Here is a 22,236-nt window from a genome sequence, read left to right on the forward strand (position 1 = left end):
TCTTGGTTCTAGGGTGAAATATTTTCGTGTATCTCCTCGCGATGGCTGGATCAGACGCTGGAATCTCTCATCTCAGCCCGGTAGCGCTTGCATTGGACGATGTTCTTGCGCGGCGGGAGCGCATCGAGCGCGCATTCCAAGAGCTGGAGTCCCGGCGGGCCGCGCTGGAGAGCTGCACGATCGAGTGGAAGCAGCTTGAGGAGCACTTCGCTCAGGTGGAAGCGGCGCTGCGGAAGAGGTACGAGGAGCTCAGCGATCGCGAGAAAGCCCTAGACGATGTGGAGGAAGGGCTGAGCCGGAGGGAGGAGGCGATCGCCGCGCGGGAGGAAGCATCGCTGGCCAGGGTCCAGGAGCAGCGCGAGGCAGCGATCGCGGCCATTGTGGAGGAGAAGCGGCGATTGACCGAGGAGCGGCAGGCCATCTATCTGGAGATTCCGGGGACAGGGATTGGAAATATCGGCAACCCGGAGGAGAATTGCGGATCCCCGGCCTCGGATCACGATCCTCTCGCCGCCCAGCAGCAGCATTCCGAGGAGAGCAACGATTCCCCCACGAACGGGCAAGGCAGCAGTGGAACACCCACGACAGAAGCAACGCCAGTGCCATCGCCCGCCCCAAAGCAGCCGACGGTCAACTCAGTGGTGGCGGAGGTGAGAGTTCGTCCAGAGCTTAAAACACTCTGTGAGAACATGGACGGGGAAGGCTTGAGAAGGTACGTGAGTGAGCATAGGAAGGATGTGAGTGCATTGAGGTTGGAGTTGCCGGTCGCAATTCGGTGTGCCATTGATCCGGCTCGTCTCGTCCTGGATGCCCTTGAGGGGTATAGCATCCCGTCTGATAGTGAGAGTGGTGGTGGTGGTGATAGAAAGGAGTCAGGGGTCTCGGCCAATCGCCGTGCTTGTGTGCTCATCTTAGAGAGTGCTGGCTCGGCTTTGGCCGACCCGGTTCTAGGAGTCGAGCATCCGGTGGTGCCGTTTAACATCAAGGAGCGTGCCAAGGAGCTTGCTGGCAGATGGAAGTCTAGGATGGATGTCCTCAAGGACTCTAGCGGTGCTGTGGCATCGGAGAATTCATTGGACGCGCAGGTGTTCTTGCAGCTCCTGGCAACTTATGGGATTGCCTCCGAGTATGATGATGAAGAGCTTTGCAGGCTTGTGACCACTGTCGCACGGCGCAGGCAGTCTCCTGCGCTTTGCAGGGCCCTGGGACTGGCCCCGAAGATACCAGGTCGGTGTCCTCAATCGTCTTGTGTTCTATGCGAGCTGTTCTTCGCGTTGGTTCAGTTTTTGCTTTTGTTTGTTGAAAGCGTTCTGAGAATTACGTTCGTTTCGTCTTGATGTCTTTGTTCTTCCAGATGTGGTGGACAAGCTTGCGAAGGAAGGAAAGCAAGTTGAGGCACTGGCTTTTGCTCATGCGTTCGAGATTATGGATCGAGTTGAACCTGTGCCGCTGCTCAAAGCCTACCTCAAAGATGCTCGAAAGTCAGCTCAAGTGATCCTGAAGAACGGCAACAACTCAGCTGCCGCACAGGTACCACAGAGTTTTTATATTACCCTACTTTTCTTTTGACAATGCATTTGTTCCTGTAAAGAACGACTCGTCGATGAAGGAGCTGTCAGCTTTGAAATCTGTCATCAAGTGCATCGAGGAATACAAGCTGGACGCTCAGTTTCCTCCGCAGTCGCTGCAGAAAAGGATCGATGTGCTGGAGAGGGCCAAGGCCGACAGGAAACGAGCAGCAGTTGCTGTCAAAGCACAAGCCAAGCGTCCTCGAGCTTGCAATGGAAATGGAACTGTCTATGGAAACGGTGAAAGGAGCTTCTATCGGCCATCGGACAGAGCTCAGTTCGGTGGCGTCGGCCTCTCTACCTACGGGTTGGCCTCCCAGACAGGATATGACAGGAGGAACCAAGGGGGGTTTGCAACGACGACATACACTGGAAATCGAACTCCAGTTTCAATGTCTACCTCATATCTGTATTCGGCTGACGGGCTGGGTTCGTCGCTCTACGGGTCTGCAGCTTATGGGAATCCTTCTTACAGCAGCTACCAGTTTGGAAGTGGACTCCCTCCGCCACCCCCAGCTTATCAAGCGTCCTTCCTGCACTGAGGTGTAAGTTTCTAGTGTTGTTTTCCTTCTAGTTTACTGAAGTGTATAGGGTTCAGGGTTTTGGGGGAATGCGGCCTAGCTGGAGGAGAGCTCGATGGCATAGGTACTGCGAGTTTCATTCCAGTGCGGCAGTAGCAGCAGCCCCCTCTACCACTGCGAAGAATGGCAAAGGCTCTCACTACGGATCGTTCTTCCAATTTCTTCGGCAACACCCGCAGGTCGGAGGCTTGGCTCCAGCAGACCGAAATGGAAACGGGGCAGTGGAAGAACCCAGTACGTCGGAAAGTCCAGCAGAGGAGGAGACGCCGCTCAACATTCAAGCAGGAAATCTTCACATGTATCGACCATGTCGTCCTCCTCGGTGGGAGCCCTTCAAGTCCCGGGACACGATCGGCTCGTTCTTTTCAAAGATGGAAGCAGCTATAGAGGTGGGAAACGTTCTCCGGGAAATGGGCTGGAACGAGGATAGTCAGGTGAAAGTCGAGAAGCTGAAAGTGCCGTGGAATCCTCTGGTCGTCCTACAGGTGCTTAGGCAGCCTTTAGAACCGGATGCTGCATGGGGATTCTTTCAGTGGTTGAAGGGAGTTGAAGGATACAGGCACACAGAGCATACTTACAACAGCTTGATCGAAGTTTTCGGAAGAGTCAAGGATGTCACGGGTATACAGAAGGTTTTAGACGACATGTCCGCTTACGGCTGTGGGATGAATGTGGTTTTGTTCACTACAGTCATACATTGGTACAGCCGGGCCGATGATATCGACAGGGCGGTGGAAATGTGGAACCAGATGTTGAAAGTGGGGTGCCTGCCAAACGTGGTGACTTACACGATGCTCATGAGCCTGCTCACGAAGCTCAAAAGGTTTAGACAAGTTGGAGAAATTTTCAAAGACATGGTCAGTGGTGGCTGCCGGCCCAACGTGAGAACTTACACCGTGCTCATTCAGTGCTTGGCCTCGTCAGGAAACCTGGACGCAGCTCTCTTGGTTTTTGAAAAGCTGGACAGTTTGAAGGCTTCTCCAACAGCTGCTACTTTCAGAGTGCTCATGGATTCCGCCGCCAGCGCGGGTGACTTGGAGCTACTCAAGGGGCTCTTCGAAGGGATGAAGAAGGCGAATCAGAAGCCAAACGGGAAAATGTACTTCACGGTGATGGACGCGCTGAAGAAGGCTGGCAAGCTGACCGAAGCAGCGCCTCTCCTCGAAGCCATGGAGAGTATGATCGAGGCGGACCAACTTTACGCAGACTTTCAAGCTAAAACTCCTGATCAAGAGTCCACCAAGGAAGAGGATGATCGCCGCGGCTCTAGCGGTGGTGAAACTAAGGAACGGAGCGTCCCGTTACAGGATATGGAGGTGATGGAAGGCTTGGACAGGCCTCTCGTCGACATGAAGGCCTTCTCGACAATTATCTACAGATGGACGCCCGAGACCGCCGCGGCTTTGGAAGCCGCAAACTTCCGGTGGGATCCTTGGAAGGTCTTGCGGGTGCTCATGGGAATGAGAGACGTGACGGCGGCGCTTCGGTTCTTCTACTGGGTGGAGAAGCAGCCGGGATACAAGCACGACAGCTTCGTCTACACCAAGATGATCAGCCTGCTGGGCCGCCACCACCACTTCTCGCAGGTGGAGGAGCTCCTGATGAAGCTCCAGAGCAGCGACATCGAGGTGAGCATCGTGACGATGAACTCCATCATCTTCACGCTCTCGGTGTCGCACAACCCGGACCTGGCCATGAAGATCTTCTACTGGATGAAGGACTTGAAGGTGAAGCCCAACACGCGGACGTACACGACCGTGATCGACATGCTGGTGAAGATGAGGCACTTCGACCGGGCCATGGCGATCTACCAGGAGATGCTCGACGCTGGTTGCAAGCCCGACGCTCACACCTACACGGTGCTCATCCAGTCGCTGGGACGGGAGGGGAAGATCGATGCCGCGGAGCACTTGCTGGAGAAGATGCCGCTCAATGGCTGCAAGCCCAACGTCGTCAACTACACGTCGCTCATCAACTCGCTCATCCACTACGGCCGAGTGAGCCACGCGCTGGCGGTGTTCAAGAGGATGCAAGACGAGGGGGTGATGCCAAACTCCATCACGTACTCGCTCATGTCCAAGGGGCTCAAGCGTGCAAACATGCTCCACGATCTGGTGGAGGTGGAGAAGAAGATGGCCACCATCGATTTCTGGAAGCAGCAGCGTGTCAAGTCCGAGGACGAGACGCTCGTGAACGAGACGATCCTCAAAGCCTTGCTCCCAGAGTTAAAACGCGAGAGCCAAGATCAAAGACAAACCGAGTAGACGATCCTCGAAGCTTTGCTGCCAGAGAGTTGGAACGCGAGAGCCAGGATCAAAGACAAACCGGGAAGAACAAAACTTTGGTGCTCGGTGGATTTTTGGGCCCCTTTTGGAGAAGAATGTATACAGTGGAAGGAGTTTCTAGTGGGATTGCTCCAAGAGGATGTTGGTAGCCGCAACCATGTCGTTTCGAGCTTGGCTCAGAGCTTGGATGGCGAGGCCTCTATCGAAGCCCATTGAGACGAGAGTGGCGATGGATTCTTCCGGAGGAGGCGGTGGAGGAGCGGCTGCACGGGCGGGAGCTTGCGGAGGAACGAATGGTCCCTGCAAAGATTATGGTCACTTAGAACTTGTTCTTCCTTTGGAAACAAAAACAAAAAGCTCTTTTTTACCTCGACTAAACGTCGCGAAGGCTCTCTCAAGCCTCTGGGGGCTGGCGATGGCCAGCTCAAGAGAAGGGGGGAGAAAATTCGAGAGAAGAACGATGCCACGCATTTTGGAAACTGTTTGGGTGACGATTTGTGTCAGGCGAAACAGTAAAAATCGGATTTTGTGCTTACCTTTAATCTTCTAATGCCAAAAATGTTGGATCTGTATGTAAATCCCGCCAGCACCCCGCACAAGCCTGGTATCAGAGATTGTCTCCACGAGGAGAGTAGTAGCTGCGCAAAGAAACTTTGCATTGTTGCGGTACAATTCAAGGAGAGAAGATCTGAGAACCTGAAGGCCAGCCAGGTACACGAAGGTCTTGTCCGAGAACTGCATTCGAAAAACTCGAAAGCGCGTAGAGATTGGTATGTCGAAGAAGTACGGTACAAAAGAAGCGAAGATCAATCCATAAGGTCCCGGCGCTAGGCTGATACCGGAAGTTGTGGGATCTGCGAGCACCCGAAACTCATCTTAGATTCCATAAAAGCGGAGTTTCTAGAGCTGATTACCTCTGAAAAATGCCAAGACGGAAAGTTCCAACAGTGTCGAGATGATTGTAGTTGTAAGAACGAACACCTGTGATCAATCCATGGTTAGCAAGCTAAAGGAATTTATATTTTCTTATCAGCTCATACCGAGTACTTGTTTGATCCGATCTGCCGTTCAAACACCCGGAAGAAATAAATTAAATAGAGACCGAAAACTAGCTCGGGAGTCGAAGAGAAAACGCAGGTCGCCGTCCCGAGACGCCATAGCTGGATATTTTGTACTACGGCCTACCAAAAAATCCTAGAGGTCAGCATCACAAGGAAAAAAAGTTCTTTTTTGGCGCAGCTACTTGATAGGAAAGACCACAAGCCTTGATGATGCTCCTCCGCGAAGTGCCGACGAGCAACGTCGCCAATCCACACACCACCACAACGCCCTTCGTGATTGGAGCATTCTCTGGAGATCGGGAGAACGCAATCAGCTCAATCAATCAATCCAGACGGAAATTACTCACGAAATCCCGACGGCCCGGCGTTCATGACTGCTGCGCTCCACTCGCCGCTTACAATTCCAGCGATTCAAGCTGCATTCGAGCGCCAAGCTGCCCCGATCGAGCTCGATCGTCCCCGCAAACAATCTTGACGCTTCCTTCCACAAAAACCCTAGATTTAGGGTACCAAATATCAAGGGCTTCCGTACGAAATGTCCACGTGGAACTGCCAGGAGTATACGTGGCTGCCGTTTGCCACGTTTTGCCACGTGTACGCCGGCCGGTTTCAAGTGTTTGAATTTGAAAGCCATGGGAAGGGAGGAGCGTTGGAGGGAGCCATGTAGGCCGGCGCGCACGGTGTCGCTTTAGGGTTAGGGCTGATGGGGCTGGATTGCGATGGCGCCGGGCCGCGCGCCATCATGGAGCGCAAGCGGATCGCCAATGCGCGGCAGACGGCAATGCGGCAGAGGTAAGCGCCCTTCTCTAGTGTGAAATTTCGGGAACACTCGTTTTCTTTTCCAAAATTTCGAAGGAAAAGACTCACAGAGCTCAGCTGATGTTATATTGCTTAAGCTGCTCTATGATAGTTTCTTTCTTTCTTTCTTGAGAGCTGTTTAGTCTTTTTCTTTGTTTTGTCTTAAATAGAATGAACTTGCCCATAATTTCTTCTTATAGAATCTTTGTTCCCTTTTTTCATTGGATAGTCGTGTTGATTTTTTCTCTTTTGGCATGTTATGAAAAGTTTTACTCGAGCTTCCGTGCTAATGACTTTTACACTGCAGAAAATTTCAGCGACTTGCAAGGCAGCAAGAAGAGGAGGATAAAAGGCTTGTGAAAGAAGCCTTGGAGAGCAGGAAAAAAGAAAGAGCGCGATTGTCTGCATATTTGTATTTAACGAGTCCGAAGGATACAACGCAGCAGCCATTGAGAACGCGTCAGAATTCCACGGTAAAAGCAAAACCAAGCAAGCCTTGCATCGTACAAAACCAAGACTTTGCCGCAAGGCTCAGAGAGACAATGAAAGCTGCTGCTCAAAACAGTTTCTTGCGTGATGAGACTCGGCAGCTTTTCTTTCGAATGGGCACACACGTCCCAAGCAGAACTCCATCAGAAGACTTGACTTGGGATCAATCGCGGTAAGAATTTTCCTTTTGGCTTTGTCTGCTTTAGATATATTAACCACCTTACAGTTTGCTAGGTTCCTTAGACGAGGAAACGGACAATGCACTTAGAAAATGTGCATCTGCGAAGAATCTGAGAGTGACGTTCCATCCGGCTGCGGTCGTGAAAGAAGATGCACTGGACCATGGTCAGGAAGCGGAAAGGCAGCTCTTCAGCGAGCAATTTGGCCGTTTTGCCGAGTCCAGGGGAGGAGACGTAATAAGACCGCTATCACCGACTATAGTTCTTGACGGGCCGGATCCTGATTCGTCATCGAACAGCTCGTTTCTTCAAACTACAGCAGAGACTTTGTCGAAGCCAGAAGGCAGGTTTTCCATCCCTCAGGCTTTGGCTGCTGATGAACAGAAGACTTCTATGGACAACTTGAATGCATTTCTCGAAGAGGCACTAAAGCTCCGACTGGATAACGAAAATGCTACGAATCGGATGATTGCTGAAGTTACTGGCCTTGAATCACGTCTGGACGACTTACAACCAATGACCTCACAAAGGGCATGCGGTTTGGGAAACGAGCAGGACGAGACGAACAGGTGCTCGAGCATGAAGGACATGCTAGGAGTAGGAGTCTCACAAGACACAATACAATTTCCCCAGGCCTCGGCATGTAGCAGGGACGAGGAAGAGTCACAGAGGACGATGCTAAGTAGAGACTGCAAAGTTTACAGGTCTGAGGCTTGGGAAGTCGGTTTTGGTGATTGCAGTGAGCAGAAGTGCGCAGTTCCTGCGCAGCAGGATCCAGAACCAACGACTTACAGTGAATTTCCTACCTTATGGGATAGTACTTCTGAGGTTGCCTCGGGCAAGCAGTGTTCTACCGGTGGCAGTAGTTTGCCTTCGTATCCAGCGAGAGATGGAAATTATCATTCCTCAAGTGGTACTGTGGATTCCCGGGGATTCAAGCACAGGGCCCGTGTAGCTGATCTGACAGCGCTGTCAAGAGCAGAGACAAGTGTGCTTGCGTCGATAGAAAGGCTTGACTGGAAGCTCGCGTCCGCAATCGCCAGATGCCGGGATTCCGGCCTAGCTGATGGTCACTACTCAGTACAGTCCGCACCAACAGTCATCAGTCACGGGAATGGTAGCACAGGCTCTAACAACGCCAGGAGATACGACTCAGCTAGAACTCAAGTACGTATTCTTGTAGTTTTGCATTACGCTTTTTTCTTTTCATTCTTTTGTCTGACTGATGAATCTTTGTCAGAGTTCCCATTGTTTGAACCGATCCCGAAAGCGTCAAAATGTGGGACTGACAAATAAACGTCACGACGGGAGGTTTCCATGCTCACAGAGGTGAGCAAATTTCGCTCTTCCGCGGCGTATGACGTCATTCTTAATCTGTCGAACGTTACAGCCAGCCGCGAGGTGAGAATTTTCCCCAGGTTGTGGACAGGACACTAGAGCCGAGATGCGCACCTTCAAACGGCAGGGAAGGTGTTATCGTGTTTCATCCGGATGCTTACTGCTTGCTGAATCCAGTTGCGAGTCCTTGACTGGGAAAGATGGCCAAATCATTCTTCTCAGTACTAGTAGAGGCACAGGTGGGTGAAGTAACGGGCACAGGGGGAAGGCGAAGAAATTCAGGTGAATCGACGCAAGTCAAAAGGCTGGTGGTTTGTACACCCGACTGCTGCAAGGAACGCATGGACTAGCTAACCTCTCCTTCACCAACGCGAAACATAAACTAAAGAAACGATGACAGCACCATCTTTTGACTTCCACACCACACGAGTCCCACACTTTCGGTATGACGGTACTTTGCGTCCTGGTGCTCGGAGACGGAACGATCAGTGGCAACGAAGAAGAGGCTTAAGATATCAAAGTACATCGCACAGGCTCCTGTTTTGCTGCCAAGCGTGAGAGGACTTGTTTAAGTCAGCAACGGCACAGGCGACCAATATCTTCTCAGTGGGAAAGAAACCGGAGTGATTACAAGATTCCGAACATACAACAACGATTTTCTTTTCTCCTTGGAGGCAACGAATGGGAAGCCGGTAAGGTGGTCCTGTTTCTTCTTCCTTTTACTTTTCTTATTTCTAAACGTTTTCAGCTTTTCTGTTATTCCTTCCAGGACGCAAAATTCTGGGTGTCAAAATAATGGTTCCTCCAAAACTAGAGCAAAAAACTTAAGAAGGCTCGGATATCGATTTCGAGTGTCCCAGCCGAAGTTCCAAGTCAAGCGCATTCGCCTCGCCGTCGACCACGATCAGTTTCATCCCGGACAGATCAGGACACTTCATCATCACATTTCCATTCTCGTCTGGTGAAGGCTGGTTGAAGCTGACAGCAACCGCTAGTTTCTTTCGGAGGCTACCGGTCGAAGAGTCGCTGCCGCTGCTGGAATTCAGGGAGGCCAAGTTGTGGGACGGCGACGACGAAAGCGACGAGCTGTTGTTAGTGGTGCTCAAGGACACATTCGGTGGAGACAGTGACAATTCGGGACCAGCAGCAGTGCTCGCAGCAATGACGGGATGAGGAGAAAAAATGGCAGCAGCGGCAGCAGCAGCAGCGGGCATTTGTTGTGGATAGACGAAATTCGCAGCGTGGTCGGGATGCATATGTATAGGTGGCCGGTTTAGAGGATGGTGATACGGATACACCCAGCAAAATCCAAGCGCTGGTGGAGTGGAAGGAGCTCCAGAAGCTGACGAGTGATCGTTGGAGCTGGGAATGCTGGGAGCATTGCCGGCAGGATTGTTATTGCTGCCGGCTCCAACGCCACCGAGAGGGACAACAGGAACAGGAGCTACGCCGGCGGACGAGGAATTGGAGGCCGCCTTGGAGATCAAGCCGAGCTGGTTGGCGTATGCTCGCTCGCGACGATGGACGTTCATGTGGCCGCCGAGAGCTTGGGCCGTCCGAAACTCCCTGGCGCAGAAGCTGCAAGAGTAGGAGCGTGGAGGCCACTGGCCGCTGCAGCTGGCGGCGTCCTCGGCGAAAGCTCTCACTTCCCAGGAATCGTCCTCCGCCGCCGCTGCTGTTGGAGCTCTCGAGTTCCATTGCTGCCGCGCCGAAGAAGCTCTCCAGTTGGCCATGATCCCGGATGAGAAACTCTTGGGGGAAGTTCCAGTTTGGTGCTGCTGGAGTGAGAGCTCCCGCTCGCTGGAGTGGATCACAAACAGGACGAAGTGTGAGCTCCCTGCTCGCTGGAATGGATCACGAACAGGATGGATGGAAGTGCTACTCTGACAAACAGAATGGAGTGATCGCTGGACAGGATCGGATCACATGACAGGATGGATCACGAGACAGGATGGAGCTGTGCTGCTAGCTACGATTGCAAACCACGCAGACAGGATGGATTTGGTGGTGCTGGCTAGATCACAAACAGGATAGATGGTTTGCTCCACACCACTCGAGCAGGGGAGAAAAGCTCACAGGGAAGGGGAAGAAGAGGATGGAAGGAAAAAGGAGAGAATTTTTTATACGAGCAAGCACCGAGAAGATTATAAAACACTGCAGCCAAACAAGGGGGGAGCGAGCAAGGAGGAGATGAATACTTATACAAATCCGCTGGGTACCTACACGGCAATAGTTTAGTAATTTGATAAGCGAGGGGGTAGGAGAAGGGCACGAGCGTGCAAAAGAGGGAGGCCTTTGGCACACAGCATTGACAAGCTTGGCTTTTCTCGCGCGACCAGCCGGGATATTCCACCGTGATCTCGCGCCAAAGTTCAAATTTCGAATTTGAATGGTCCGGGCGAATCGTGGCCGTCGGCTGTCCGCGAGAGAACAGGAAGGCCCAAAGGCTACTGTTTTTGTTGTTTGGCTATGAGAGTGGGATCTTGGGTCCTACAATTGCCGGCCGCGAGATCGTCTTATTCAGTGCCCCGTTTTGCGTCTCACGGGATGCTCTTGCTAGTGTTTTGATCTTGAGCGGTGTGTTTGATGTGGTGGAGTGGAGTGAGTGGCAGCTTTTGGAGGGGATTGGGGAGGTTTCATTCTTCTTCTTCTTCTTGTGCTTCGTCTTTGCCACTTTGCGGGATGAGCAGTGTGTTGAGAGAGGTTATTTGAGAAGGGGCCAACAGTTTGTACTACTTAAGGTGCGTCACTCTAGCATTGTGTGCTGTTTGTTTCCAGTTGGACTGGGGGTTTTAAGATTCTTTGATGGCTTGTGGGGTGCTCGCAGCCAAAGTAGTAATGGGTCAATTTTGTTCTTGTTCTCAAGTTTCACTTTGACCCAAGATCATCATCGCTATTGTTTGTTTACGTTTTAAACTAAGATAATACACTTTAAGCGCAAGAAATATTACTTAAGGATTTGTTTTCATCACTGCTAATCGCCCGATCCAATAGTTAGATGAGTCACTCGAGACCAAAGTGGTCAAAGTTGAGGCTCCAAGTGTATGTTGTAGCCGAAATAACATCGTTCATAATAAAAAATCTCTCAGTCATTGAGCCCCGAGGACAATCCCACGGAGCCTGTTCACATCACAAACAATAGAATCAGGAAGAGAGAGAGAGAGAGAGCACTTACTTGCACAATAGTGGCAGGTAAAGGTGACGTCCGTGCTCCTCGGTGAGAGATCTCATGCTTGCAGTCCTCAGTTGAAGAACCTCAAATTCGTCAGCAGCACTGCTCCAAGGCAGGGTGTTGCCTCCCAGAATCTTGAGGCAGCAATTAAGCAAGCTTTCCTGGTCATGCACCACGTTGCTGGACCTCCCCTCACAAAAATAACAATCCGGGGACATCTCCCAGTTGGGGATTTTGGGCATCACGTCCAGGCCCGGCCAGGCCTTGTTCACTGCAGATACCAGGCTCGAAAATGGACGATCGCAGGCCAGGCCCCAGTCTATCAAGCTGTAGCCACCACCCTTGCAGCAGATGTTTTCGAGACAAACGTCCCCGTGAATGACTCCTTTCGTGCCACTGGCCTCCAGAGCCTCATACAGCTGCTTGCTCATCTCATAAACGTCAGCCGGTGCAAACTCCCTCGAGAACAATTGCTTGGAGAGGGAATCACCAGCATCCTTGACAAGCATCGCCGGCCTGTTGGCACCTTCGATTGTCACCGGGAAAGCAGTGCCAGCACCGTCACCCAGCATGCCCTGGATATCATGTCTCTCTCCGTCTGGAACCACCTTTCCCAGCCTCCAGTAGGGAGCTCATCCGGTCCTGTCTACGTGCCTCAGAGTCTGGGCCAACTTTGAGCCACCACACTTCGCCTTCCCAAAAGACTTTCATAACCACAGATATTTTGTTGTTCCGGGTAGCTCCCACGACAGTTACCAGGATTTTCTTGAAGGGAGCGACTGTCTAGCTTACAGGGAAATACTCGTCGCTGACCCAGTAACCAGCCCTGGTCGTGAGTTTGACGCACCCGTAGTAGCCGTCCTTCATTTTGCTACGAGGACTTATCTTGGACGCATTGGTCACCACAATCCGATGAAGAGCAACATCAAAGCTGGTGACTCGAGGTCTACTGTGTAGCTATCCCCTAGTTTGAAATCCCCACCCGCGACTGGAAGCAGGGGCCCGTCGTAAGCTTTCATGCGTGCCCCGTATGCATGGATCTGCCTCACGCACTGCACGTCCATGCCGTTCCGACAAGACCAAAGACTTCGTTTTGGAACGAGTAGAACGGCTCAGTTTTCGTTCTCTGCTTCCACAACAAGTTGCCAAGAATCACCACCCTTGTGGTCATCACCCTTTGTCCTCAGCTCTATAGCAACCCATGTATCGCCGATTTTGAAGAAGCTGTTTGGCCTCCTGGAGTACCCGCCTTCAAAAATAGAGTCCTCAGCCCCTTTCAAACCCCATGTAATGTCAACGAGCACCCCTTGCACAGTAGCTATAGCTTTGGCAAGCGCCACGAACAGACTACGCTGCTGTCGATACAACTCAACCCCAATAACTTTTTTGTCAGATTCGTCTGTGACTACTTGAACCAGGCATTCCTTGGGAAGAGCGTCCAGGACGACGGCCTTCTTGCTTACCCAAAAGTTTTGAAAGCTGTCACATTCCATGTCCTGCCACCTTCTTACCAGATCGTGGTGAAGCTCCACAGTCTGCTGGTTATAGTCCGCCTAACCTTCCATGTTTGGAGGTGCTTGTATGAAGGGCACGAACACTTTGGCCTGTTTGAGGCAGTCGTCCCCTGCTCGGGCGAGCACGTCCTCCGTCATAGTCTGCGAGGAAGAGGAAGAGGTAGTAAGGTTGGCCTCTATCGCACGTCTCTCGTGTTCATACAGCAAAAGCCCAAGCTTGTTTAAGGCGCCTTTCCACTGCAGTGAATTTATGAGCTACGTTGAGATTTTCATCAAAGAACTTACTATGAAGAAGCCTCAAAGCCCTAATACTGAAGTAAGATACTAAGAATATTTAAGTATATTTTAGAATTGTTCATGAAACAATTAAAAATATAATTAACTAATTTAATGGGACCAGTAAAACACAAGATTTTAACAACCGCAACAAGAAGATTATCCAACCCTTAGATGTTTTTATTAATCAAGAACGAAAGTTAGAGTCCGACGCCATAAAGGCCAGGCTATAAATAACTAGTGGTTGTTTGGATTTTGCATGACCTTTGAAAAAAAATTTATATGCAAACATTTTTTGTGGTGGTCCAAAAATAATATGCAATCACATACAACAATTCAAGCACGAATATATTTTTATTTTACATTTTTTTCCAGGCCATACCCTCCAAAACATACCATACAAGTGTCATATGCAACTGGAATTCCTCTTGCAACCAAAAACTTCTTCACAAACTCTAATTTAATATTTTAATTTAATGGTAGTTTGATCAAAGATTTTAGGATACAAATATGTAAGATTGAAATATTCAAGAGTAGCTTCTAATTCAACAAAGATATCGCTTTAGCCAAATCTAATTAATCTGCCAAATGATGGGAATTGTGAAAAGAGAAGATTTATAGTGTGTTCTCAAACAGCAAGTGGCAAATGATCCCAGATGTGAACAAAGTATAAAGTAAACTAATAAGTGAATCAATTTTATTATTTATTAGTAACATTGATTTTATCATATTTATATAAAAGTACAATATTACCTTTCCAAATTGAAATCACATTTAACTAACATTGGCTGGGCAGTGGAGGGATGGTGGTGGCGGGCTAGGCTGAGCGGCCGTTGTGGCGTGGTGGCATGGTGGCATGGTGGCGGTGGCGTGCTTAGCGGTGTGGGCAGGGGTGCGGTGTGGCGCACTGCTAGCTAGCTGTGAAGCTCTCAAAAACACACCAGAAAAGTTTTTCCTTTCAATTGTAACGCATGACCTCGATCCCAGGTGAGAGCAACTTTACCGTTTTTCACGTTGAGTCTCCTGGAAAAAAAACACGAGATTTAAGAAAATAGATCCAATTTTGAATAGCCTTACACTGGATAATCTTTAGATTTCCTGGAAATCTCAGCAAAAACTAGAGAGCAAAAATTGGCTTGGAGAGACTTACAAAGCGCTCTACTGACTCGAGCATAATCTACAGCTGCTCGAAAAATCACGAAAATTCACAGTAAAGTGTAGAAGAATAGTGTTTTACTCAAGAAAGACTCACTCAAGCAACCTTGATTGGATGTATCAGCAGCAGGCTCCATCGTCTCTAGCTTTACTACAGCCAGCATTGTCGAACTCACGAAATCCCAAAGTTCCAATCAATCAGTCGAAACGTCACACACATCCTTACCGTGTTTCCCATCTTGACAAGCGCCAATCCGTCTGCCAACGACACAGCGTCTAGAAATCCACAAACAGGCGTCAGAACAAATCAAATCCTGCCAGAATCACGAAAAGTCTTACTCGCTGAACAACACCTGCATAGTGGTCAAGCAAGTTACAGCCTAGAGTTGCTTAATTTTTATAATCCACTTTTTACTCGGAGGATGACGGCCTTGTTGCTCACCCAAAAGTTATCAAGGCGCGATAGAAGGGTCTTCCTCATTATCCAGATCTATATGTTAAAAGGGATATACCATGAATATCCAAGTTTAAAAGAAATAATGTTTAAAATGTTATTAGCCTAATTCACTTTTTTTATTTTATAGATATAAGCTAACATCATTATAGTTATCATAATACATAATTCAAAACGAAGATGATTCTTGTATATTCTCATCTGACACAACACTGTTAATACACAGAGAGCAAGGAAGTATGTTCCCCTCCTAGTGTATTCAATGATGCCAGGCCTCTCTAATTTACATACATTGCCTTTGCAAAGCCCTCACGGAGCTCCTGCCATGGCATTGGCGCATTTGGAGAATCCCTCCTCCCCTTGTCTCTAGGCAGCGACTAGCGAGCAAAGATCGAAGCTCCGCCTCGCGCCATGGGCCATGGCGGCAGCGATGGCGACGACTACCTCTTCAAGATCGTCCTCATCGGCGATTCCGCGGTCGGCAAGTCGAATCTGCTCTCCAGGTACTCGCGCAATGAATTCCATCTCAACTCGCGCGCCACCATCGGCGTGGAGTTCCAGACGCAGAGCATGGTGATCGAAGGCAAGGAGGTCAAGGCCCAGATTTGGGACACCGCCGGCCAGGAGAGGTTTCGAGCTGTGACCTCGGCGTACTACAGGGGCGCCGTGGGAGCGATGATCGTCTATGATATCAGCCAGAAGCAAACTTTCGAGAATGTGGAGCGATGGCTGGAAGAACTCCGAGGTAAGCTACTCTGGATCGATTCATAGATCTATTCAATCAATCCTTTAGATCTCTTTCTTTGCATCCTTTTCCACGAACTCCACCATCACATCCATTCCTCTTTCCTTTGTCATTTCTTTGGTTGTGCGATCGTCCACTGTTCTCTAGGTAGCGAGTAAATTTTTTAGCTCTTGTGTCTTTGTCCTCTTTGCGGTCGTTGGAAGTCGCGGAAGATCCCACTGTTTTCTTTCTCTTTCTGTTTTCGTTGAACTTAGTTTGCTCTTCTCGAGGCGAGTTTTTCGAGGGTGTTTTTTTCCATTTTTATTTTTGGGAGCGTTTGAGTCCTTTTCTATATTTCGCAGTTTGTCAGATTCTTTCTTTGCTTCTGACGTGATCACGGGGAAAATGTCTGACTTTGAGTGTTTCAGTTTACTTTCTCTACCATTGCTTCAAACATCCACAAGTCTTTGATTCTATTTTGTTTTCTCGCAGTGTACTCTGACTTTAGCCTGGTCACGATGCTCGTCGGCAACAAGTCCGACCTCGAAAGCTTGCGCCAGGTTTCCATCGAGGAGGCCACCGATCTCGCCGAGAGAGAGGGCCTCTTCTTCATCGAGACCTCAGCGCTCGACTCCACAAACGTGGCCGCCGCGTTCGAGACGGTGATCAAGGAGATCTTCGGCATGGTGAGCAAGAAAATCCTCTCCTCCGATTCCTCGAAGGCGCGGACGCTCAGCGGCACCAAGAAACTCGGCCTCGAGAATGGAAACAGCTCCAAACCTCAAGACTCCGGCCTAAGCTGCTGTTCTTCCTGATCACGCACTTATTTATATATACCAATATGCTATTTAGTAAATATTATCATCGACCTGTTATTTCAAAACAAGTTAGAGCTTTTCGACTGGCCAGCCTCTTTTTTAAATCCGGATCTATCGGGTTTAACATCTAAAGGTGTTGACTTGCCCTAACCCTAAGATTGGGTGTAATGGCACATGGGGAATAGCTTCTAGAAGCTGTCACGTGGTCTCAGACAGGCCTTACGTTCGCTACTCTATTACACTAACACAGGAAATAATGTACGTGGCCAATGGCGGGACGAGATCGTGTAACCATACCACCAAGGTTTTTGTCGCGAGTACGGCACTGGCCAGTGGCTCATTGCGATTGGGCCCAATGGTACTATAAGTTTCTCAGGAACAGGGTGTGTGTCCCTTGTTCTCGCAAGGCTCTTTGGATCTCTGCTTCTTGTTCTTGCGACGCTCTTTCTTCTGCCTTTGATGGCTGATTTCCAATCTCTCCCCGACGATCTCATCGTCGACAGCATTCTGTCCAAGATCAGGGACGCCAAGGCGCTGCTGCGCTGCTCGGCCGTGTCGCGGGACTGGCGGCGCTGGACGGCGCGCGTCCCGGCGCTGCATTTCGATTTCCCCAAGTCGTGGAAGCAGGATTGCGTGGTGAGGTCGCTCGACGCCGAGAAGATCGTCTGGGCGGCCATCTCCAGGGTCCAGGGCGGCGGCATCGGCGAGCTATCGCTGCGATTCTCCCCCACGGAGCCATCGCTCGTGTGTCTGTGCGAGAATGCCGTCCAGCTATGGATCCAGCACGTTAGCGCCAGCGTCCGCGAGCTCAAGCTCAGCAACAAGGGCTGCGCCTTCTCGGATCTCCTCCTTTCTCTCTCCGGATGCCCCAGGCTCTCCTCCCTCTCGCTCGAGTTTGGATACTTCGATGGGATCCCCCAGGGCTGCCGCTTCCCGGAGCTCAGGACATGCCGCTTCGCCAATGTGATCTTCCACGGCGACGATCTGGAGAGATTCGTGGCGTGCTGCCCGGCGCTGGAGGAGCTGACGATCGACGAGTGCTTCTCCACGCAGATCCCAGTCGTGACGCTGCGCAGCAAGTCCATCCGGGCGCTCGTCGTCGCCGACACGCGATTCAATCGCCTGGCGCTGGAGACCGAGAGGCTGCGAGAGGTGTCGATCGCTCCTCCAAAGAGCTTTCCTGTGGATTTCCTCGGAAATCGTCCAGAAATCGCGAGCTGTGCCAATACCGACAACTAAACAGCGAAAGAAGCATATTCGATTTGACCAAGAACCTAAAAAGGATCCATTTTATGCCCTGGTATCATTAGTGTTATAGTAGAGGATAGAGAGCTCTCTTTCGAGCGGATTTAAGAGACGAGAAGCATTTGGGTTTCCTTTAAATCAAACTCTAGCTTTGCACTTCTATCGAAATTCACTGTTTGGAACTCACAACTTGGTGAAGGAGAGTGTTCGATTGCAAGTCTTGTTGTTCCGGTCGATGTTGCAAACAATTTGGTCAGAGGTCAGCGCTGGCTTTTTCTTCGTTCTCTTAGATTTCTCGGTCTTTTCTTCGGCTGACTCTATCGTGGCCCGATCAAAAGCAGCAAGGCACGGAAAGAAGTTGTAAGGAATAACTCTTCGAGAAAACCAGGCCAAGTATATGACTGGAAAAGTGAGATGGGGTAAACTTTGGTGTAGATTTCTAATTCTACAGTGTCGATTTCAGCAATGCTGTTTTGATGAAGCACCTTCCCGGTGTCCTAACGAGCGTTGCAAAACGGACCCCGGTGTTTTGATGGTACCGCGCCACCAAAGTTTTTCTCCACAGAAGTTTGCGATGCTTTCCGCCTGGCAAGAACCAGAAGATTGTGGAGCGATGGCGATGCGTCATGGAGCATTTCGAGTAGATTCGTCACACCGCCAGCGTGATGGCCTTCAAGTTCCATGTCAACTTCGACTCTGGATCAGTTGTGTAAGTGGTCCTTTCTTCCGTAGTTTTTTCTTCTTTGGTTTTCCGTTCTGGTTTCATGGTACTTTCAAAGCAGAGCATCCGGCAAGGCAGAGTGCTATCGAGCTCTTTCTTTCCAAGCACAGCAGGGCCCGTCGTCCACTTTCGCCAGGACTTCTCCCGAGAGCAAATGCAGGAGCTTCTGGCCGTGATCCGAGAGCTGCCGAGCGGAGGTCTGGAGTTCACCCCAGTGACTTGCGGTGGGCGATTCAGGCGCTTCCAGCAGTCGGGAGGGATTTGCAGCGGCAGTATAGCAACGATCGGTGGACGGGCAGCAACAACAACGACGATGGAAACAACCGAAGGGGCTGGCGTGGTCACGGAGACAACAACAACAGTGGAGACTGGAGAGAGGCACCCGTCCCTCGTCGCTGTGAGAGTGCTGCTTGCATTTCTCGGCTTTCCATCTGTCGTTTGCTTCGTCGCCACCACCGCAATGCTCGTGAGCTTGTAAGTTCTCCTCCTTGGCTCTTTGTGTTCTAGTTTCGTGAGCTTTGGCTTTCAGAAGAGCAGTGAGCAGTGACAAATTTGTGGCGATTTGGACTTTTGCTTGGACAGGCAAGTTGGTGTTCTTGTTTTCTTTTGTTCGTTGAAAAAGTACAGCCAAGAAATTCTTCGTCCGAAAGCACGGAAGATTTCTGGCTTTGTTTTGGAATCCCGACATTGAACCTGTAATGCTCGTTGACTAGTGTTGACTATTTTGACTCGAACGAATATTCGCCTGCCACGCGAGCCCTAAAGTCAACATTGCTTTACCGCCGCCTGTTTTGAATTGTGGAGAATATCCGCCCGTGACCTAAAAGGCTATGGCGGCAGGAGTACTTCTTCACGGCATTGGCGTGAAGCTCCGCGTCCATGGCAGCCAGGGTTAGGTTCCAATGCGCTTGGCGCCGCCGCGGGATCTCCCCCACTTCTCTCCCTCTCCTTCTTAGGGCCGCGATGGATCCAGCGGCAGCAGCTCTGGATCATCCGCCAATTCCTGTCTACTCCACGGCGGCGCGGCGATCGCTCAGCCAGGCCAACGGCGGTGGCGACGAATTGCGGCCGCATCACAAGCCTCTCAGCCTGTGGCCGGGTATGTACCACTCGCCAGTGACCGCCGCGCTGTGGAATGCGCGCTCCACGCTGCTGGAGAGGGCCGTGAATTCGTCAAACGATGGGCCTTCGCAGGTCAATCTTCTCACGCGGGCTCCCGGCGAGAGCCGCACTAGCGTGCTCTACAACTTCGTGTCCGACGTTGCTCTTCGGGAGCAGTATAGGAATCCCTGGAACAACATCCGGATGGGGAAGCTCATGGAGGATCTGGATGCTCTGGCCGGGACGATTGCCATGAAGGTAAGAGATCTAGATCTCGCTAGCAGTTTTTCTCTCTCGTTTTCTTTGTTCTTCTTGCTCATTCTTTGATGGTTTTTTTCTCCCTTCTCCAGCATTGTGCCGATGATGATAGCACGACGAGGCCACTGCTTCTAGTCACAGCATCGGTGGACAAAGTGAGCTTGAAGAAGCCTTTGCGTGTCGATGTCGATCTAAAGCTGGCTGGTGCGGTTGCATGGGTCGGGAGATCGTCCATGAAGATCCAAATGCAAGTCATCCAGCCCGCAACAGGTATAGCTCCTTGTTTACGATCACCTCTTCACTTCACAACTTTTTTCTCTCTCTCTTTTACAGAGATTGTCACCGACGAGTCGCTCGCGCTCGTCGCAAACTTCACGTTCGTTGCCCGCGACTCCAAGACTCAAAAGTCGGCACCCGTGAACCATCTCTCGCCGGAGACCGACGAAGAGAAGGCGCTGTTTGCCGCGACCGAGCAGCTCGAGCTGAAACGAAAGCAAGCCCGGTCGAAGCAGCCCGACCAAGCCGACGACCAGAGAGTGCAGCAGTTGCTGGCAGAGGCTCGGGTGTTGACCGACATGCCGGCTCTGGCGGACAAGAACAGCATACTCATCCAGCACACCAAGCTGGAGAATGCGATCATCTGCCAGCCCCAGCAGCGCAATCTACACGGCCGGATATTTGGAGGATTTCTCATGCGCAGAGCGTTCGAGCTGGCGTTTTCTACGTGCTACGTATTCGGGGGGCACAGGCCAGTGTTCCTGGAGGTGGATCACGTCGACTTCCTTCGTCCGGTTCGTATATATACGCGTTGCAAAGAACTTGCTTGATCCAAGCTCTCCTTTTCTCACAACAGGTTGATGTGGGTGATTTCCTGCGCTTTAGATCCTGCGTGCTGTACACCGAGGAAGAGAACTCCGCGCGGCCGAAGATTCACGTCGAGGTGAAGGCCATCGTAACGCAACCCGAGTCACGATCGTCACAGGTGAGTCACAAGAAGTATAGAGAAGCGTGCTCAAGGTCTCTGGATTGTGTTCTCGCAGGTGTCGAACACATTCCATTTTACTTTCACGTTAGACACGTCGAGCTCCAAATCCGGGGACATGGTCGTACGGAGAGTGCTACCTTCGACTGAGGAGGAGGCACGACGTTGTGTTTCGAGGTACGACGCGGATCACTAGCCACCGTGCCGGTCTAGAGTGGAAAGTTACAACACAATGAGCGTAGGTTCGCCATCTTTTCTGACGTGCATGTACAGAAAGTGTGCCAACTTTCTACTCCTTTAATCATCATCTATTTTTTCTAACCTGAAAAACGAATACCCTAATGGTTTAAGGTTGAAGAGATGGCACCTTGGCCGACGCGTTTCGCGCAACTGGGTTTTACGAGGAAGCAAGAGCAGACGCATTTGAGGCGCACGCTCTTGAACGCTATGTGCGAACCTATGGACAACTATATTGGATTCCAGTCGCCGAGCTTTCCCTGGTGACTTACGTCGGCATCCTTCACCTGGGGCACCTGAGCCCCGACGAGCACGACCATCTTTACCACTGCAACGATGTGCCAAATGCCGCTTCCAGCTGCGCCTTCTTGCGGATTTCGCCCGGGAGCTGCTGCGGCACGACTTCGACGATTCACACGAAGAAGACGAAGTGTGGGAGGCGCTGGAGCGGTTTTGTGCCAGCAAGAGCGTTGGAGTGTGTCCCCGTCGTTTCGTAAATCGTTGGCCCACTGACTCGGAATCCCGTCCTCTCCCGCCCTTCCGCCCTCCACCATCCGGCTTCATCTTTGGTATACGCATGCTTTCCTGACCAAATCCTTTTGCAACAGGAGACGAGGGCAGTCTTTCTGGACAGTCCCAGCCTGTCAGCTATCGGGCACCCGGATATTTCGAGCAACCTTTTTACAGTAGTGGTATGCTTTTATTCTTTTTGAGTCTCTAACCGTGCTCTGTATATTTCAGGAAGGGAACCCGCCCTCAACATCTTTGATCTTGTCTACAAGTTGATGAAGAGCGACTACTTCTCGTGCTTGCCCGTGGACAGGCTGGGCTGGAACCTCCGGAGGGCCAGCGAGGGTGTCCCAGAGGTGCAAAAGAGGGTCGCAGAAGCGTACTCGGAGCTCAGGCCGTAGGCGAAACGTGTCTCCCGCATGAAACTGATTTAGCGACGTCAGCCTACGTTGTCTTCAAGCCGTTCCGCATCAAGGAGGCGAGGCACTTGCGTCGGCCCCCAAACTCGACCCTCCCGCTCTACCACTCGCTCCTCAACTGTGCTTCTCATGCTCGCCTCAGGCTTGTCCGCTGCGACCTTCAAGTCTACTACGACCACAGCTTGACGTGTAAGTGCTTTTTCTTCTGAAGCGAAGCGTATGATTCGTCTGTGACAAACTGTAGATGGTGAAATATGCACGAGAGGAGTGCACGTAAACATTACATAGTGTCTTAACTGAAACTTTGTGTTTTCTTCTCCCTTTTAGGCTCTCAAAGACGGGTACCTTGTG

General features: G+C 50.9%; 8 protein-coding genes across 11 annotated transcripts; 5 read left to right on the plus strand and 3 right to left on the minus strand.

Annotated features, from left to right (window-relative positions):
* The first annotated feature begins 20 nt into the window (after positions 1-20).
* LOC9656939 (FRIGIDA-like protein 3) lies at positions 21-2,192 on the plus strand. The gene is made up of 3 exons (XM_024682620.1): positions 21-1,227; positions 1,355-1,530; positions 1,592-2,192. The coding sequence occupies exons 1-3, from the start codon at positions 42-44 to the stop codon at positions 2,108-2,110; spliced, it is 1,881 nt and encodes a 626-aa protein (XP_024538388.1). The 5' UTR covers positions 21-41; the 3' UTR covers positions 2,111-2,192.
* Positions 2,007-4,461, plus strand: LOC9656940 (pentatricopeptide repeat-containing protein At2g01390). Of its 2 annotated transcripts, none has more exons than XM_024682612.1 (2): positions 2,007-2,113; positions 2,153-4,461. In XM_024682612.1, exon 2 carries the CDS (start codon positions 2,179-2,181, stop codon positions 4,411-4,413), a length of 2,235 nt encoding a protein of 744 aa, XP_024538380.1. In that variant the 5' UTR covers positions 2,007-2,113; positions 2,153-2,178; the 3' UTR covers positions 4,414-4,461. The 2 variants fall into 2 exon arrangements, with proteins under 2 accessions (XP_024538380.1, XP_024538377.1); XM_024682609.1 differs by having other exon boundaries at positions 2,008-2,113; positions 2,167-4,461.
* Positions 4,462-4,477: 16 nt separating this feature from the next.
* LOC9656941 (rhomboid-like protein 20) lies at positions 4,478-5,994 on the minus strand. Of its 2 annotated transcripts, XM_002961872.2 has the most exons (8): positions 5,843-5,994; positions 5,678-5,784; positions 5,475-5,615; positions 5,349-5,415; positions 5,131-5,288; positions 4,971-5,072; positions 4,803-4,913; positions 4,480-4,734 (listed from the first exon to the last, which is right to left on the minus strand). In XM_002961872.2, exons 1-8 carry the CDS (start codon positions 5,865-5,867, stop codon positions 4,552-4,554), a joined length of 894 nt encoding a protein of 297 aa, XP_002961918.1. In that variant the 5' UTR covers positions 5,868-5,994; the 3' UTR covers positions 4,480-4,551. The 2 variants fall into 2 exon arrangements, with proteins under 2 accessions (XP_024538437.1, XP_002961918.1); XM_024682669.1 differs by having other exon boundaries at positions 4,478-4,913.
* Positions 5,995-6,230: 236 nt separating this feature from the next.
* LOC9629717 lies at positions 6,231-8,981 on the plus strand. Its single transcript, XM_002961405.2, has 5 exons — positions 6,231-6,287; positions 6,601-6,954; positions 7,009-8,128; positions 8,202-8,290; positions 8,352-8,981. The coding sequence occupies exons 1-5, from the start codon at positions 6,238-6,240 to the stop codon at positions 8,488-8,490; spliced, it is 1,752 nt and encodes a 583-aa protein (XP_002961451.1). The 5' UTR covers positions 6,231-6,237; the 3' UTR covers positions 8,491-8,981.
* Positions 8,982-9,072: 91 nt separating this feature from the next.
* On the minus strand, positions 9,073-11,089 carry LOC9656942 (zinc finger protein STAMENLESS 1). Its single transcript, XM_024686337.1, has one exon. It carries the CDS (start codon positions 10,030-10,032, stop codon positions 9,124-9,126), a length of 909 nt encoding a protein of 302 aa, XP_024542105.1. The 5' UTR covers positions 10,033-11,089; the 3' UTR covers positions 9,073-9,123.
* Positions 11,090-15,109: 4,020 nt separating this feature from the next.
* LOC9629719 (ras-related protein RABA5d) lies at positions 15,110-16,480 on the plus strand. Its single transcript, XM_002961406.2, has 2 exons — positions 15,110-15,615; positions 16,087-16,480. Exons 1-2 carry the CDS (start codon positions 15,282-15,284, stop codon positions 16,407-16,409), a joined length of 657 nt encoding a protein of 218 aa, XP_002961452.1. The 5' UTR covers positions 15,110-15,281; the 3' UTR covers positions 16,410-16,480.
* Positions 16,481-16,648: 168 nt separating this feature from the next.
* Positions 16,649-19,259, minus strand: LOC112348041. The gene is made up of 3 exons (XM_024679970.1): positions 19,159-19,259; positions 18,963-19,071; positions 16,649-17,455 (listed from the first exon to the last, which is right to left on the minus strand). Exons 1-3 carry the CDS (start codon positions 19,257-19,259, stop codon positions 16,649-16,651), a joined length of 1,017 nt encoding a protein of 338 aa, XP_024535738.1.
* Positions 19,198-21,042, plus strand: LOC9656943 (acyl-coenzyme A thioesterase 9, mitochondrial). 2 transcript variants are annotated; one of them, XM_002961407.2, is made up of 5 exons: positions 19,198-19,737; positions 19,830-20,007; positions 20,071-20,528; positions 20,591-20,719; positions 20,778-21,042. In XM_002961407.2, exons 1-5 carry the CDS (start codon positions 19,258-19,260, stop codon positions 20,913-20,915), a joined length of 1,383 nt encoding a protein of 460 aa, XP_002961453.2. In that variant the 5' UTR covers positions 19,198-19,257; the 3' UTR covers positions 20,916-21,042. The 2 variants fall into 2 exon arrangements, with proteins under 2 accessions (XP_002961453.2, XP_024539196.1); XM_024683428.1 differs by having other exon boundaries at positions 19,830-20,528.
* Positions 21,043-22,236: the final 1,194 nt, after the last annotated feature.

This window comes from Selaginella moellendorffii, unplaced genomic scaffold (genome assembly GCF_000143415.4).
Source record: "Selaginella moellendorffii unplaced genomic scaffold, v1.0 SELMOscaffold_1, whole genome shotgun sequence".
NCBI lineage: Eukaryota > Viridiplantae > Streptophyta > Lycopodiopsida > Selaginellales > Selaginellaceae > Selaginella > Selaginella moellendorffii.